The sequence below is a fragment of the Camelus bactrianus genome, chromosome 7, assembly GCF_048773025.1.
Source record: "Camelus bactrianus isolate YW-2024 breed Bactrian camel chromosome 7, ASM4877302v1, whole genome shotgun sequence".
NCBI classification, from domain to species: domain Eukaryota; kingdom Metazoa; phylum Chordata; class Mammalia; order Artiodactyla; family Camelidae; genus Camelus; species Camelus bactrianus.
Genome location: NC_133545.1, coordinates 50,681,840 through 50,698,520, shown reverse-complemented (window position 1 = coordinate 50,698,520; position 16,681 = coordinate 50,681,840). Strand labels below are relative to the sequence as shown.

Here is a 16,681-nt window from a genome sequence, read left to right as displayed (position 1 = left end):
TGAACTGAACTCAAACAGGAAATACTGAGTGCTTTAGAATGAAAATATGTGGTAACAACTAATGTGTGAGGTAATCTAAATACCTTTATTAGAGTACATAGATATTAACATTAGACTTGAATAAAAGGATTAGAGAGTATAATTTCTAAACTAAAATAAGGAAAGAAAAAGTCAAAAAATAATTGGCGGAAAGCAGGCAAAATGGAAAGAAACAGCAATAGACTACAGGTGAAACAAATAGAAATAACAAAATGATAGCTTTAAACCTAAATATATTAGTAATTATATTAAATTTAAATGGACTACACTTACTGTATACTTGTCTTACATGTATATATTTGCATTACATGTATATTTTAAGTATTTTATGTATAGTACATTTGTATATTTGTTTTATCATAAAAAGTTTTTAAATGTATTATACTTTGAGAGTATCCAGATTTCAGACTCCACCAGTGCTTAAACTGTCTTTGCACAGAGATTTTCTCCTATTAAATTTCTCTTATGGTTCTAATCAGCATCTTAACACACTACATCCTTTAAAAAGCAGTGTGACAGATTACAGTAAATGCTGTTTATACAATTTATGTTTAAAAAACACGTACAATATATTTAAAACAGGAAATCTAAAGTACAAAGAAGAAATCAATATTCTATAAAAGTTACTATGACCTAGTATTAAATTAAGCTCCAAGCTCTTCTTTGGCCAGATCAAACGGTGTGAATAGATTGTTCTCACTACTGGGGGATGTGGGGTTTCTGCATTTGTGGGGTGTAGTAACTGTCACCATTTTGAAGATTTTTCATCAGTAAAAGGAACAGCCTTAACAAGAGTCAGTATTTATGGGTGACAGTATTATTTAATTACATTAATTTTTTTCACCTTATTAATTTTGTAACCTTTTTCCTTTTAGGCTCTGAATGGCTTTGTGCTGGTTGTCACTACAGATGCTTTGGTCTTTTATGCTTCTTCTACTATACAAGATTACCTGGGGTTTCAGCAGGTAAGTATATTTTTCTTAGGTCATTACAAAATTTTTTTGTAGAAAATTAACTTTCTACTTTTTATTTTTTACACTTCCGGGACAGAAGTGATACTTTCTATATATAAAATATAATGAAAATATATATGCTATAGAATAAAAAATACATATATTTGCAGCTAATATATTTTTATGCTCTTTATAATTTACCACATTATAATTTCCTTAAAGGTATGTGTGATTCATGGATATTATGTTTCTCTTTTCAGTTACAAGTAACTCTTACATATAGGAAACTTTCAGGCATGGGGCAGATAGGGTTTGGATTGGCAGACAAGGGAATATTTGCTGTCAAATTAGTTATGGATATTGGAGGGCATCTGACAACTATGAAATGAATGAGGTGGTTTGTAGAAGCACAAGTGAAATACTATGGCTTATCCTTTTAATTCTGATTTGTATGGGTTATGGAAGCTTTCCTAAAGGAATTGGTATTTAAGCTAATCTAAAGAAAGTGTAGGATTAGATGGGTGGACAGTTGTGGAGGGAACAGAGAAGAAAAGCAAGAAGTACTGTAGGCAGTAGGCTTGAAGGCCTTTAAAGAGGTGAGTGTATCTGGTTTAATGCTACTGAGTGTATGGTGAATAAATGGGGTAGGAAGGCATTAGCATATTGGACAGGAGCATCCAATATGACTTGAGAATAGTTTGTAAGTACACTTGTAGGCTAGCTACTCTTATGTGTCGGTAAGTCTTATATTCTGATGTGCATAAGAAGCACCTGAAGAAACGGATCAAACTTCATAAAATTGATGGGCCTTGTTCCCAGATGATCTGGTTCAGTAGGTCAGAGTGGGTCCATATTTGCATTTCTGACAAGCTCACAGGTAACGCCAAGACTGCTGGTTTGACTAGCACCGTCTACACTGTCACACAGACTTAAGCTGAAGTTATGTTATAAACACAGTGGAAGCCACTGCGTGTTTTTTTTTAAAGGAGTGTATACGCTTCTGCCTGTATTTCAGATGATAATTCTGGAAGTTGTTTACTGGGTGGTGTAGAGATGTCTTAATACTAGAAGATTAAGTTCATAGAGAGATTTAAGTCTAGACAGCTAAATGGTAGAATCTGGCTGTGCTACAAAGCCTTTTTCAGTCTTCTTGAAACTTAAATAAAATATACTAATGTCCATGGAAAAGCTTTTTTGAAACTTAATTATATAACTAGCTTAATCATTGTTTGATATGATTCATAACAGTTAAGAAGTCAGAAAGATTAGGTGTTTCCCAAGCTGTTTTTCTTCATGTGTACACATAACATGGATATTCATTAAGAAAACATTCATATCTGACATCGGTGGTGGTTTATGGCACCATTTTTAAAACTACAGGTTGTGACTCATTGGTGGTGAAATTGACACAATGGATCACCATCAATCATTCTTTATAGTTGCTTAAAATGAAACAGAATACACAGTATTGTCACACATAAAAGAGGGGTTCGGTGAAGCTTTTTCCCATGTGTGTATGTATACACACACAAACACAGATAATTGATGGAAGATGTATTTCTTGCCATGAGTTACAATAAAAAAGAACAATTCTGGTTTAAGGGCTATGGGCTCAGCACTTTAGTAAATGCTGAGAGGCCGGAGGTGGAGGAACAATTCTGACCTGGTAAAAGCATCATCCCTTACCCTATGGAATCTACTAGAAGTAAAAATTTCATATAAAGAAAATCATTAGAGAGTGGTTAGGGAAACGTGTATTACTGTGAAGCTTAGAGAAGTTAAGTGTAACTGGATGATATTGAAAGATCAATAAATGGGTAAAAATCAGCAGAACTTAATGGATTGCAGTTAAGGAACGGGGAGGTGACTTATTTGACTGAAAAGTGTTCACATAGGGAAGTGATGGCAGATAACTTTCAGCTTGTCAGTTACTGTGCTAGTCTCTTTCTAGTTGCTTCTATCTTGGATGCCTGGAGAGCTTTGCAATCATATGGCATGCATCCATCATCACTAACAAGCATCCACTAACCTAGCTAGGTTTTAAAATTAGTAAGCCACATTTCCCTAAAATCAGTACTTCTTATTAATTTCCTTGTATCTTTTTTCTTTAGTCTGATGTCATCCATCAGAGTGTGTATGAACTTATCCATACTGAAGACCGAGCTGAATTTCAGCGCCAGCTGCACTGGGCATTAAATCCTTCACAGTGTCCGGACTCTGGGCAAAGAATCGATGGTAAGAATGTTTAGCATTGGGGATTGTTTGATATAATTCTGTCAAAGGAGGCAGAGAACCTTTAGGGGCACAGAACTCCATAGTAAAGGTTGGGAAGAAGGGAAAAGACAGAAATCTGTAGCCGTAGACCTGAGCCACATCACACAGAGCCTGGTGACCTATGGAATATCTTAACAGATGACGGCCTTTATCATAGACTCAGTAATATATTTTATAAAATAACTCTGAATCTGTTGTGAAAGAAGGAAAGGAATGTACAAGGTTAATAATTGTGTATAAATTGTTCTGTGTTTAAATGCACCAAATATAAAAGCAGACTAGCATGTGCAAGGATAAAAAATATTTTCCATGCTAGCAGTGTTTTCCCATGTCTGTGAAAGTGTTAAAAAGAAAAAAGGCATTAGGAAATAACAAATTGTTGACAGTGATAGTCAGTAGAAACAAAAACCAACTGAATAGGTAAAGTTCTATGTAGTAAAATAGTAAGTTTTAATTTCTCTTCATTAACTTAAGTGATTTTTTTTTGTATTCAGACTTGTTTAGAAATTAACAAATTTTAGCTATTCTCAAATACTTAATTTTATAGCAAAATGGAAAGTCAATTTGTGTTGCTGTTATTTCTATAGAAGCTAATGGCCTCCCACAGCCAGGTGGCTATTATGACCCCGACCAGCTTCCTCCAGAAAACTCTTTAATGGAGAGGTGCTTCATTTGCCGACTAAGGTGTCTCCTGGATAATTCATCTGGTTTTCTGGTAAGGTGCCAAAGTTTTAGAAACTAAAAAAGAAAAGTGAAATCAGTTTAATTTGATTATATTAGAGTTTGGTTTATAAAAATCTACTTTATTAAATAATTTAATAAAGGAAAGTAACTTCAAAAATCTTTTTAGATTTTTTAAAATATCTTTTATAACTCAAAATCTCTCTTTTAGGATGCAGTAACGAAGACTGAGTGAAATGAAATGAAACCCTGTATACTGCCCTTTTTAGGACTTTTTAGGTATAAGATAGAGAATTACGTAGCCCTCTTTTAACAGGAGAATGCTTATTACTTTTGGATGTGATGCCTGCTAGGCAGAAAAATTATCATGGCCTTTTTCACATGGCTAGAATAACTGCCATATAGAAAATGGTTGTATATTCATGATTGCGGAATCCTTGTGTGGTATGAGACACTGTTGTATAGTGTGAACTCCTGAGTTAGGATAACCAGGGAGTAATTTAAGCAGGACGTGAAGAGTGCAGGTGTTCCGGCCTCTCAGTTGTCTGTATCCATAAGGTAGTGCGCTCCACAGGCACAGAAGAAAATACAAAGCATTTTGCGTATTACTTTTGTGAATTATCAGGGATTTGAAACATGATCAAATCTTAAGCATCAGTAAACAATGATTTTAGTTGTTACATTTATATCTGAAGATAATTTTGCTGAGTTAATACTGTGCTTTAAGATCGTTTTCCTAGTACTGATGATCAGTCAGTGTGTATTTGAGGTAGAACTTCTTTGTGTCATTGGGCCTTTTCTTCCTTGTGCTGCTATCATATTGATGCCAGAATTATCCCTTGGCCTGGTTAATAATGTTTTAAGCAATTTAAGTTGATCATGGTCACGTTTAAATTGTCTTCGTTTCCTCTGTCTTCTAAGAATATTCTTTAATAGAGTTCTACGTTCTTTGTATGATTTTATGATTCATTTTAGTGTTTTCTTTAAAAATTGTGTTTTAGCTCTATTACCATGAGTTATGAAATATACTCTGAGCTATGGAATATAGCTCATGTTTGTTTGAAAATTAATCTGTATTTGAGGACTTTATCACTGTTAGTTCATTCAGGAAACACATTTTGAGTGTCTGGTGTGCACGAAGCAGGGCTAGGCATGGATAGCAGGGCAGCTGCAGGCTCAGAAGACTCCGTAGGTCTTCCTGTTGTGACTGCTGAAAAGCAAGGAGTGGGTCACTTACCAGTCCCTTGAGGACAGTCCTCATACTACCTTCCAGGACAGTTTTAATGGGCTTCCTGTGGAGAAAGGAATTAAAGTAGCATTTGTCAGCCTCAGGAACTTTTATGGAATTATCAGCAACACTGGAAATGGCCACAATTTAGAAGGAACCATTTTAAAGCATTAATTTTAATGAACTGTTTATGGTTTTTTAAGGCCATGAATTTCCAAGGGAGGTTAAAGTATCTTCATGGACAGAACAAGAAGGGGAAAGACGGATCAGTACTTCCGCCTCAGTTGGCTTTGTTTGCAATAGCTACTCCGCTTCAGCCACCATCCATACTCGAAATCCGCAACAAAAATTTCATCTTTAGAACCAAACACAAACTAGACTTTACGCCCACTGGTTGTGATGCCAAGTAAGTGAAACTTTCTGAGTTTTATTTCACCAAATGTATATTTTGTTGCAGCAGGTCTGTCTTAGCATGTAAACCAGAGTGTAGATTATAATAGTTTATTATTATAGTAGCTATTGTTATTTCATACTTTTTAGCATAGCATTTTAAAATGTCAACACGTTCACAAATATCTTAGGACTTTATAATTTTTTACAGTACTTGCCAGTGTCTGTATCATAGAGCTGATGATTAAGATTCAGTATCCTGATGACACTGATTGTTGGCTTGTTTTACATTTTTTAAGTGTACAAACTGGCTTTAAGCCCTGGAAGCTTAGTGACCAAAGCATATTACTGTTTTTCTCCTTCCTATACGGGAATGCAAACAGGTTTGAGAAACTGTGGCTCAAAATCGATTCTAGAATTTAATTAAAGATTTTGTGTTTCATCTGTATAATCTGCCCAGTTAGATTGATTTATAATTTTCAGTCTTTATTTGGGAGGAGGAAATAGTCTAAAACTGACATTTGCAGCTACCAGCAAAAGAAAACAGTAACAGAAATGCTTCTACCTGCTAGTGTGAAATTTTGAATGTCAACAAAGTGCAGAAAATAGCATATAACCAGTGAATATATGTTGGGTACTTCCAATTACGTTCAATTTTAATTTCATTCTTGTTTTGCCTTTTAAATAGAGGAAAAATCGTTTTAGGCTACACGGAAGCAGAGCTGCGCATGAGAGGATCAGGGTATCAGTTTATTCACGCTGCGGACATGCTGTACTGCGCTGAGTACCATATCCGCAGTGAGTTGTTCCTTCTGAACGTGTCTGAAAAAACGGCATATGCTCTAGTATACGTCTCAGTTTATTACTTAACTGCTCCACAGCTGCCACATGCGATTATAGTATTTTACTTAGTATGAACGTGACCATTTTCCCCAATTTTTTTATGGCAGTTTCAATTCATATATCTGTTATTACAGTTTATACTTTAAAATTGTATAGTAAAATGTTAAGCTGTAGGAAATGTTCCCTTTTTACACAGAAAATAATTTTCCCCTCAACCTCTATACTCTCTCTCTCTAGTTTCACATGTTACTAGAGTTGTCTGACTTAATCTTTCTTTTAGCAATTTACATAAACAATTTAGTTTGAAATGGGAAGAAATAACAATGCTGAAGAACTGTTTTGATGCATTGTAATGCTGTGTTTAAAAGTTGTCAATATATTTATCTTCTTTGGTGATACGTGAATTACATCCAGAAATATTTCAGTAGGGCTTTGTTTCAGAGATTTTCTTTATTGTGATGATCTTGGGCTTAATAATTTAATTTTTAAATTTTATTTCAGTGATTAAGACTGGAGAGAGTGGAATGGTAGTGTTCAGGCTTCTTACGAAAGACAATCGATGGGCTTGGGTACAGTCAAACGCACGCTTAGTTTATAAAAATGGAAGGCCAGATTATATCATTGCAACCCAGAGACCGCTAACGTAAGTACAAAGACCTAGAATGTTTCCTGTTTTTGTTAGGAACCCCTTGGGTTATAAGTCCTCTTACATGAAAACGTAAAAATAAATTCCAGGAGAATTTACTCTGGAAATAAAAATGGAAAAGGTAATATAGAAAGAAGAAGGTATAGGTAAACAACACTGAGACAACAGAATTGACAAACCTTATTGAAAAAACTGAGTAAGTAGCAGGCAAGCAGAGCAAATGCCGAGGATTGATCCTGGGTAAATGAAGGGAAGATGAAATGCTAGTGCCATCTGTAAAATAAAAATAGAACAGTGCTTTGTTTAGCATACGTTTGCTAAGCAAACAGTGAATTTATACGTTTTTTATGTATCTGGAAATCCGTATTTTGTTAAGTATTTGTATTGCCAATGTTTTCTCCACTCTAGAGAATTATTTTTTTGTATGCAGCTTGGAAGGTAAGGATCAGGATTAATTTTTCCCCCCTTTTATGGACACCCAATTGACTAGTAACATTTACTGAAAAAAGATGATTTTTTGAAAAGGTCATCTTTTCCCCACTGCACTGCATTTCAGAGGATTCTGTGTGTGGTAGATTTCTGGGTTCTGATGGCCCCGTTGTCTGTTTTATGCCAGCAGTACATTGTCTTAATTATTCTGTATCTTGATATGTCTTGATGTCTGAGTGTATGCCCTCCATCTTGTTTGTTTAGGATTTTTGTTCTTGATCTCCTTGAAGAAAAACTTCTTTAGGTTCTTCTTTACCTTTTCCTTATATTTTAGAAATCAATTGTCAATTCCCACCAGAAAAATCTATTGGGAATTGCCACTGCATTGAAACTGTGGTTTCTTTGTAATATTAAATCCCCCAACCCGTGAACACGGTGAATATGTGTTTGTGGGTACACTACTGAGATAAAGACATGGGCACATGCATGCAATGGATTATATTTGTCTTATTTGAGTCTTATACATCTTTTATTCATTTTATTTCTAGATATTTGATGTTCTGTGATGTTTGAAATATATTTGAAATACATATATAATATATATATTCATTGTAATTTTTCATATATAGAACTAGGTGATTTTTTAATACTGGTTTGCACTCAGTGACCTTACTAAAATTCACTTATTAATTCTAATAAGGTGTCTGTCGATTTGGGGGGTGGGTAATCAGGTTGGTTGGTTTATTTATTTAATTTATTTAATGGAGGTACTGGGGATTGAACCCAGGACCTCATGCATGCTTGCATGCTAGGCATGCACTCTACCACTGAGCTATACCCTTCCCCCTTGGTGTCTGTAGATTTTAAGATTTTCTACTGTATACCATCTTTGCAAATAATTTTTTTCTTTTTAACCTTTAGACAGTTTTTTTTATTCTTTTATTGCACTAGCTAGGCCCTCAGTAAAATATAATGTAAATAATAACTCATTTCTGTCTTATTCCCAATCTTAAGAATGGAAAAAGCCTTTAATATTTGACCACTGAGTATGATGTTTGTAGTAGTGTTCTGTTATTTTTGTAAATATTGGTTTTTTTTCTTTTAGATATAAAGCTTCCCTTCTCTTATCATGAGTGGGTGTTGAATTTTATCAAATACTTCCTCTGCCATCGTTAACATGATGTGATTTCTCTCCTTGATGCTCTTATTTTCTTTTTACTCTAAGTTCTATACTGATGTTCTTTTAAAAAAGATTTCATTTCCATTAGAAATCTGTGCCCTCTTTTAATCACTATTACTAGAAGGTCATTAATTTTATTTGTACATTTGTTATCCCTTGTGTGTCTACTCATGATTATTTCCTTCTACTCTGAAGGTATAATTAGGGTTTTTTCCTAACTTTTTATTTTTTAATGTATATGGTTAAGCTATCAATTTCCCTTTAAATATGACTTTACAATGCTCTTTTATCAATTGAAAATATTTGCTAATAGTTATTTTGACTTATGAATTATTTAGAAATACAGTGTTACGCATTTTCTGATATTAGGGGAGTTTCTAGTTGTTTGTTAACTGATTTTTAGCTTGATTCCACTGAAGTTAGAGAACAGTCTCTGAAGGATTTCAGTCCTTTGAAATTTGTGGTGGCTTATTTTATGATCTAATGGCCAGTGTTGGTAAAACAGCCCATGTGCTCTTGTCAGGAATGTGTTCTGTAGTGTGTATAGTATCAGTGGTCTGGTTTGTGGTGTTTTTATACATTTGATTTTTTTTTCCCGCTTGTTCTGTTATTAAGAGGGTATTTGTTTCACTTTCTTATTACTACTGAGGCAGGACATCTTTTTATATCTTTATAGGACATTTTTCTTTTGTGAATTGCAAGTTCATACTGCTTGGCCTATTTTTCTGTTGAGTTGTTTGCCTCTTAGATCCACGGAAGCTCTACCTGATATGAATGTTAATTATATACACACACACACTATATGTAGTATATGTGAAACTAATTTGACAATTTCTCCATGCCTTACCTTGATTTACGAATTCTTTATTTTCGTATGGCAGTCTTCCTTTAGAGCTTCTGGGTTTTGTGTTGACATGCCTTGTTTTTATATTTGGATCTTTATCCCCATTAGAATTTTTTTCTGCAGGATTTTAGGTAGGGATGGAACCTGAGTGTGAAATTCAAATTAGACAAATTTACATGATTAAGTACTTGTCATCAGAAAAGTTTCTCTCAAACGTCATGTTCCTGCTATCAGACTGAATTATGATGTACTTTGCTTGCTGTTTTTTTTTAATATTTTACTTGAAATGTTTATGATATGGCTCTTCCTAATATATATGCAAAACTTCTTACACACAATTTTAGAGATGAAGAAGGAACAGAGCATTTACAAAAACGAAATATGCAGTTGCCTTTTTTGTTTACCACTGGAGAAGCCGTTTTATATGAGATAAGTAACCCTTTTCCTCCCATGATGGATCCACTACCAATAAGGACTAAACATGGTGCTAGTGGAAAAGAATCTGCTACCCAGTCAACTCTAAGTAAGGATTCCCTCAATCCCAGCTCCCTGCTGAGTGCCATGATGCAACAAGACGAGTCTATTTATCTCTGTCCTGCTTCAAGTAGTACATCTTTCAAAAGAAATTTTTTCAATCAATCTGTGAATGAATGCAGTAACTGGCAAAACAGTGTTGCACCAGTAGGGAGTGATAATCTGAAACATGAGCCAGTTGGTCAGTCTCAGGAAATGAACCTGAGCCTCTCTGGAGATCATGCAGGGCTCTTTCCAGATAACAGAAATAGTGACTTATACAGCATTATGCAACGCCTAGGCATTGATTTTGAAGATATCAAACACATGCAAGAGAATGAGTTTTTCCAAACTGACTTTTCGGAGGAAAATGACTTCGGAGATGATATTGACTTAACAGATGAAATTCTGACCTACGTAGAAGATTCTTTAAATAAGCCTACCTTCGGGTGCTCAAGTTTCCATCAGCCCCAACCCGTGGCTCTGAACGCAAGCTGCATGGTACAGGAGCAGCTGCAGCTGGAACAGCAGCTCCAGCACCAGCAGAAGCTCACAGCAGTGGAGCCGCAGCAGCTGTGCCAGAAAATGAAGCACATGCAAGTTAACGGCATGTTTGCAAATTGGAACTCTGACCAGTCTGTGCCTTTTACTTGTCCTCAACAGGACCTGCAGCAGTATGATATCTTTTCAGACTTACCTGGGACCAGTCAAGACTTTCCCTATAAATCTGAGATGGATACTATGCCTTATACACAGAACTTCATTCCCTGTAACCAGTCTGTATTGCCACCACATTCCAAAGGCACACAGTTAGACTTTCCCATGGGGAATTTTGAACCAACCCCGTACCCTACTGCTACTTCTAATTTAGAAGATTTTCTCACATGTTTACAAGTTCCAGAAAACCAAAAGCATGGACTAAATCCCCAGTCAGCCGTAGTGACTCCTCAGACATGTTACGCCGGGGCTGTGTCCATGTACCAGTGCCAGCCAGAGCCTCAGCACAGCCACGTGGCCCCCATGCAGTACGACCCCTCGCTGCCAGGCCCAGAGGCATTTTTAAACAAGGTAAGGGTTTTAGCAAATCACATAAACCCTTTCATTGAGTCTCTGTACATTATAAATATGTTACAAATTTTTTTTATGCCAGTGACTGATTTTAATCTATTATCGGTAGCATTCATATGAGAGCGTTTTTAATTATATCTGTGCCTACTTTTGTGTGTGTTTTGTTTTTTATTGGCCAGGACTTTTCCAGCATGTTACTAATACAAGTATCATACCTACCTGAAACACAAAGGAGGGAGAAATCAAGGACTAAAGCAACATGAATATGTCTTTGTCTTTAAGTTACCAGGTGAAATTAGTTAAAAATCTAGAATAATATTTTCTTGATTCTTAAAAATTCAGAATTCAAAAGATTTGAAGTTTTAAAAGTAACTTCTTCAAGCCTCCATTTTTGACATTTAATTGATTTACAATTAGTTTCAGGTATACAACAAAGAAATTCAATATTTTTATATTTCTGTTGAAATCGAGTTAAAATCAGTATAGATGTACTTTCGTCCTAGCTCATCTCTGGAATTCAGTCCTGGCTCCTCCTCTGGCAACCCCTCCTTGTGATCTGCCAGATCCTTGTTTTAGCCTTTAAGGTAAAATGGGGTTTTTTTCCTGACATTCTTCAGCTGGGTTTCCATCATGGGACTCAACCTTGAGGTTATATCTTTCCTAATATTTGAATCTATCATCCAGACTCGTCTAGCATCAAGTCAACTTAAAAGTGCTTGCTGATGAGAGCTGGCTCTCTGTGGCCATCTAACAGTATATATCATTTTTGCATCTACACTTTTCCATTAGAAAATACTTGGTTCGTTTTAAAGTATATGTCAGTTTAGTTTTGAAGCAAATTCTGATTGAAAGTTCAGGTCTATTGTTGACTGTGTATAATAGTGAAAAGATTCAAGTTAATATTTTGTAAACTGTTCCTTCTGGCCTTTTCCAGACATTCAGTTTGTCTAACTATATATGAGCTCTTTAATAGAAACTGGCTGTGAAAGTTTTTCTTACCCTCATTCCTGATAGTCTTCAGTTACATTAAAATTTAATATCCAGCCACTGTCTGTCTCCCAGCATGGCTGTAGAATAAGCATGGGGACAGTCAACTGCAGGAAAGTTCATTACGTAAAATTACATTTTGAGCAGGGCCTGCATTAGCACTAATTCTTTCCAGTGCTGTCATCCCCACTGCTTCGTATTACTTCTTTATGAATAATACGAATTCTAGTTGTTAATATATTCCCCCAGCGAATTGTTAAAATTAAAAGAATTAAAATCTGTGGCTCACATTCTATTTCTGTTGGACAGCACTGCTTTTGACAATATATTTAAAGTGAATTGCTGCAACACATGCATTGTATTACCACTGATGAGAGTAATTTATTCAAAACCTATCATTCTCTGGGCAAATAGTACCTTCCCTTTGAAAAGTCAAGGAAGTTTGGAAGTAATCTTCTGATTCCTGAAGCCTAATGTTATTACATAGGCTTTGGGAAGGCAGATTTTATTTAGAGCAATTAAGGGTATGATTATAATTCATTACCTTCACTAACAAGTATTAAAATATAAGAGGCACTATAAACTCTGCACAAACCCCACAGCACCACCTGTGTCCCTGTGTCTTTCTCCCCTTTGAGAAGCAGTTACGGGAATCAGACTAATTTCATTGTAAGAAGATTATTAGCAAAATAAAATGCTTGTTCTTATTTTTAATTTGGTGATTAGGACAGTAATTTTAGTACTTACTAATTAAAAGCATATTACCAATAAAAAATTGGTTCTAGAAATCATACCCATGGTATAATATTTTAGGAATATTAAGAAACCTCTTGTACAACAGAACTTACCTCTTTTGGGAAAGTCTTAGGTTATCTGTAGTCCAGTATAGTAGTCTTGAACATAATTAATTAGAACTTACTGAGGTAAAATCTGGTCAGTGCAAACCCGCTTATGACAGAGAATATCATTAATAACCGTGATTCATGACTGGCACTCTCTGATCCATCCATACTTATCCCAACCAAAGGCAATTCATTGATATTACTCACCTCTACCATCTAATGGAGAAACTGAAAGGTCATAAATGCAACTAATACATAGTGTTCACTATGTCTTCCTCAAATGATTTAAAATGTAGCATCAGTAAAGGAATTTGAAGTTAACAAAATGCCTGATGAAGATTTTTAAAATACATTTTTAATATAGTTAATGGCTTAAGATACTTGAAAGGGTATGTTCTAATAAGTTGCATTGCTGTGTTTGTTTTCAGTTTCAGAATGGAGGAGTTTTAAATGAAACCTCTCCAGCTCAATTACCTAGCATAAATAACACTCAGACGGCCACCCACCTTCACCCGTCAGAGGCCAGGCCTTTCCCTGATTGGACGTCCAGTGGATTCCTGTAACTTCACCTTGGTTTTTGATTCAATTAGCATGTCAAACATCAGAGTGATGAAACGGCCAGCTTTGGACATCAGCGAGTTCACAGGAGGCCCTGAAGTATGTTCTCCCTGTTATGCCAAACCAAATTTTAATGTTTTTATAAAAGGACTTAAATATCAAAATTATGTATACTACCGTCATTAAAACAGAAAGGATGCTGCCACGAAGGAGTGAAATACCGTCTGTATTGTACATTATTCTGAAGTAAAACCATAGAACACAGGACACTTTTAAATAAGAAAATTCTCTCTGTTGGGATTATTTCTGTTGAATAAAAATGAAATGCTTTTGAGTTTTGAACTTCTAGATTCTTAGTAGTATACCAAATATGAACTATTTCCTTTTATTTTTAGCTTCTGCTTTTACCTCAGATGTTAAAATGAGTGGTTTGGTGCTTTTATAAAAAGCTAATTTCAGTGCTCCCCTCCTTCCTTGTTAATGCAAGTGCCTCACAGTTTTTTCTACCTATAACACTGTAGGAGTATATTTTATATAAAACATTCTTTCTTTTAAAAATTAATAACATTCTGCACACAAATATTATTGGTATTTCTTAAATTCAGTCATGTTTTAAATTAATCTAGGCATGTTTTAACTGCACTGCTCACCCACTTTCTTCAGGTTAAGGGCAAATAATGATTGAAAAGATTCTTTATTACATAATCTAGTTGCTTCTAGACTTTACTGTTGCCATGTGCCTTACGTTGAAATATTTCAAAAGTAAACTATCTTTCCAAATTATTTTTTAATTATTATATAAATGTTAAGACAGCAGAACTAAAATTTCAACAGTTTTCAGAAGAGATAGACCACCATTTATCTTTACTAAAATCTCCACCATGATAGTTGAATGTTGCAGTGTAGAAAATCTGCTGTTAAATGCAACCTTGTTATTAACTTAAAATGAAGAGAAGCAGCTTTATTTTTAGCTCTTTAAATAAAGTACCCATTTCAATGTGTATAAATTCTTTAAAACCTGTTTTAGATCTATAATCCTTTAAGATGTAGTACGTTGACTTTATAAATTTCACTTCTTAGTACAGTGGAAACTCTTTTTCTCATATTTGAGGAGTGTTAAGATTGAATATAGCAATGTTTGGTGCAAAGTATTGGTATGAGTGGAAGAATACATGTACTTTATAATGAACAAAACAATCTGTAAAATATTTTCAATCTTTCCTTTAAAACTAGTGCATACCTTATATACACACACGAATAATTGGGTCATAACATAATCAGTGTGTCCTTTTAAGAAAGCAAATAATGAATCCAACTGCGTTTAAAAGTTGGTATTAAGAAAAAGACAACCATGAGTTTCTCTTAACTTCAAATATTAGGTTGTCTGTATGATATAATGACCTTTATTATCAGTGAGGCAAATTAATCACCCTACTAACTTTACCATCTTCAGGTTGACTTATAAGTGCCACCATCTGCCTTTCTTTTACTTAAATATGATATCTGAAGGGCACAGAGACATTTTGCATGTATTGTATAAAAACATGGAATTCCAAACTGCAATGTATTATTAAAATATACCATTTTCTTTTATATACATTAACTTACTAAAAAAAAAAAAAGTGGCTTCAGACAAAATATGTCAGCTCTATGCTTCCATAGGTTCAAAATTTTGACTGAAAATGCAGTTTAAGTGTTGAAAAAACAAATTTGTCTAAAACATTTCATGATTTGTTTCCAGCATGCAGTATCACTAAAAATTTAGATCAGTGGTCTAGATTAATAGTCCATTTTTACATTTAAACCATTAAAAAGTCTTCCTATAAACCAGTTTTGTTAGTTTCTTCCACATGTTATTGGATGACTTGTTTAGTGGAAAAATAGTCGTTTTGAATTGTGAATATGGTGACAATTATACACTTACAAAATTTAAAAATTTTAAAGCAATATTGTATATTTTTATCTATATAAAGTAACTAAAATTTATCTAAGAATAAAATCACATTAAACCAAATACACCTTTGTTTGTATTGCTAAGTGCCAAACAAAAAAAGAATGCTTTGTGTACTGCTATATTGAGGGATTTATTTTTAGATGATGTGCACTTTTAAGGACGTGGATGTTTCCCTGTGCCAGGTTGTTGTTCTTACCTGAAGACTTAACAGTGTTCCAATGTATTATGTGGCTTTCAATCATTACCATGCACAGACTGGTGTTTTTCAGTATTACTACATTTTAGGTAAATGTTCTCATGGGTGTTCTGTCCTTCAAGATGTTACTGCTTACATACGCCACACATACATTTTTGTTTAAAATATGATTTATAATATCCTTACTTATCAAACAAAATTGTATACAATAATATATGTGGTAATAAAATGATCACCAAGTATGAATAATATGTTTTAATGCAAATTCTTCTCTCTGGTCCAAATAGATATTTATGGCATAGTATTATAATTATGTTAAATGAAGGCAGTCACAAAATTTAAGGGCAGGTTAAGCCAGTAATTCATAAACTTCTTACAGTGTTCTGCCCCTGGATATTTTGGCCTTTACCTGAATATAAAAAATAGACTCCACGTAACTTCCTAGATTAAAGTGCTTCTGAAGTGGACTGTTGTTTTAAACCTTGTATTATCAGTGTTATAGATGTAGTGGCGTGGTTAAAATCCAAAATCCATTTTAACAGATAACATTTTAAGAATATTTATGAAAAAATTTTAAAATAACCAATGTTGTATTTCATGTTTAGACTAGAAAAGTTATTGCCCTGACTTACGTCTCTAACAAATATAAATGACATATGAAGCCGTTGGTGTTCAATTCATAAGTATCAAACACTCACCAGGAATTGTGCAGTTAGAATTATTTGAAGAAAAACTCCTGAGAAAGTTCTCATTCTGGTGGTGATGTTTTACATTAATTTTACATTTATTCTTAATAATCACTAGATAGCTTTCTCAACAACTCAATAGAAACATAGCAAGTCAGCATCATACTTAGTCTTTAATTATTTGATCTGAAAGAGTCAAGTAAAAATCCAGATAATCATTATTTCTGATCTCTGCTTTCAGTCAGTCAAATGACTTCTATCAGCATAAATGACGTCAACTTGCCACCTTGTCACCAAGCCTGTCAAACACTGACCCAGGGATGTTAGCTACTCATAAGACTGGGGAGTCTCTGTTTTCCCCAGTGTCCAC

The 16,681-nt window shown here is 34.4% G+C and overlaps 1 protein-coding gene across 1 annotated transcript in view; it reads left to right on the top strand.

The window, feature by feature from the left end:
* The window catches only part of AHR (aryl hydrocarbon receptor), a 44,422-nt gene extending 28,933 nt beyond the window's left edge, over positions 1-15,489 (top strand). Inside the window, exons 4-11 of the mRNA XM_074367385.1 lie at positions 915-1,004; positions 3,104-3,227; positions 3,854-3,981; positions 5,379-5,581; positions 6,254-6,363; positions 6,910-7,051; positions 9,852-11,088; positions 13,346-15,489. Of these exons, the coding sequence (XP_074223486.1) occupies positions 915-1,004; positions 3,104-3,227; positions 3,854-3,981; positions 5,379-5,581; positions 6,254-6,363; positions 6,910-7,051; positions 9,852-11,088; positions 13,346-13,480 (2,169 nt within the window). The 3' untranslated portion in view covers positions 13,481-15,489. The remainder of the gene's footprint in view (positions 1-914; positions 1,005-3,103; positions 3,228-3,853; positions 3,982-5,378; positions 5,582-6,253; positions 6,364-6,909; positions 7,052-9,851; positions 11,089-13,345) is intronic.
* The last annotated feature ends 1,192 nt before the right edge of the window (positions 15,490-16,681 follow it).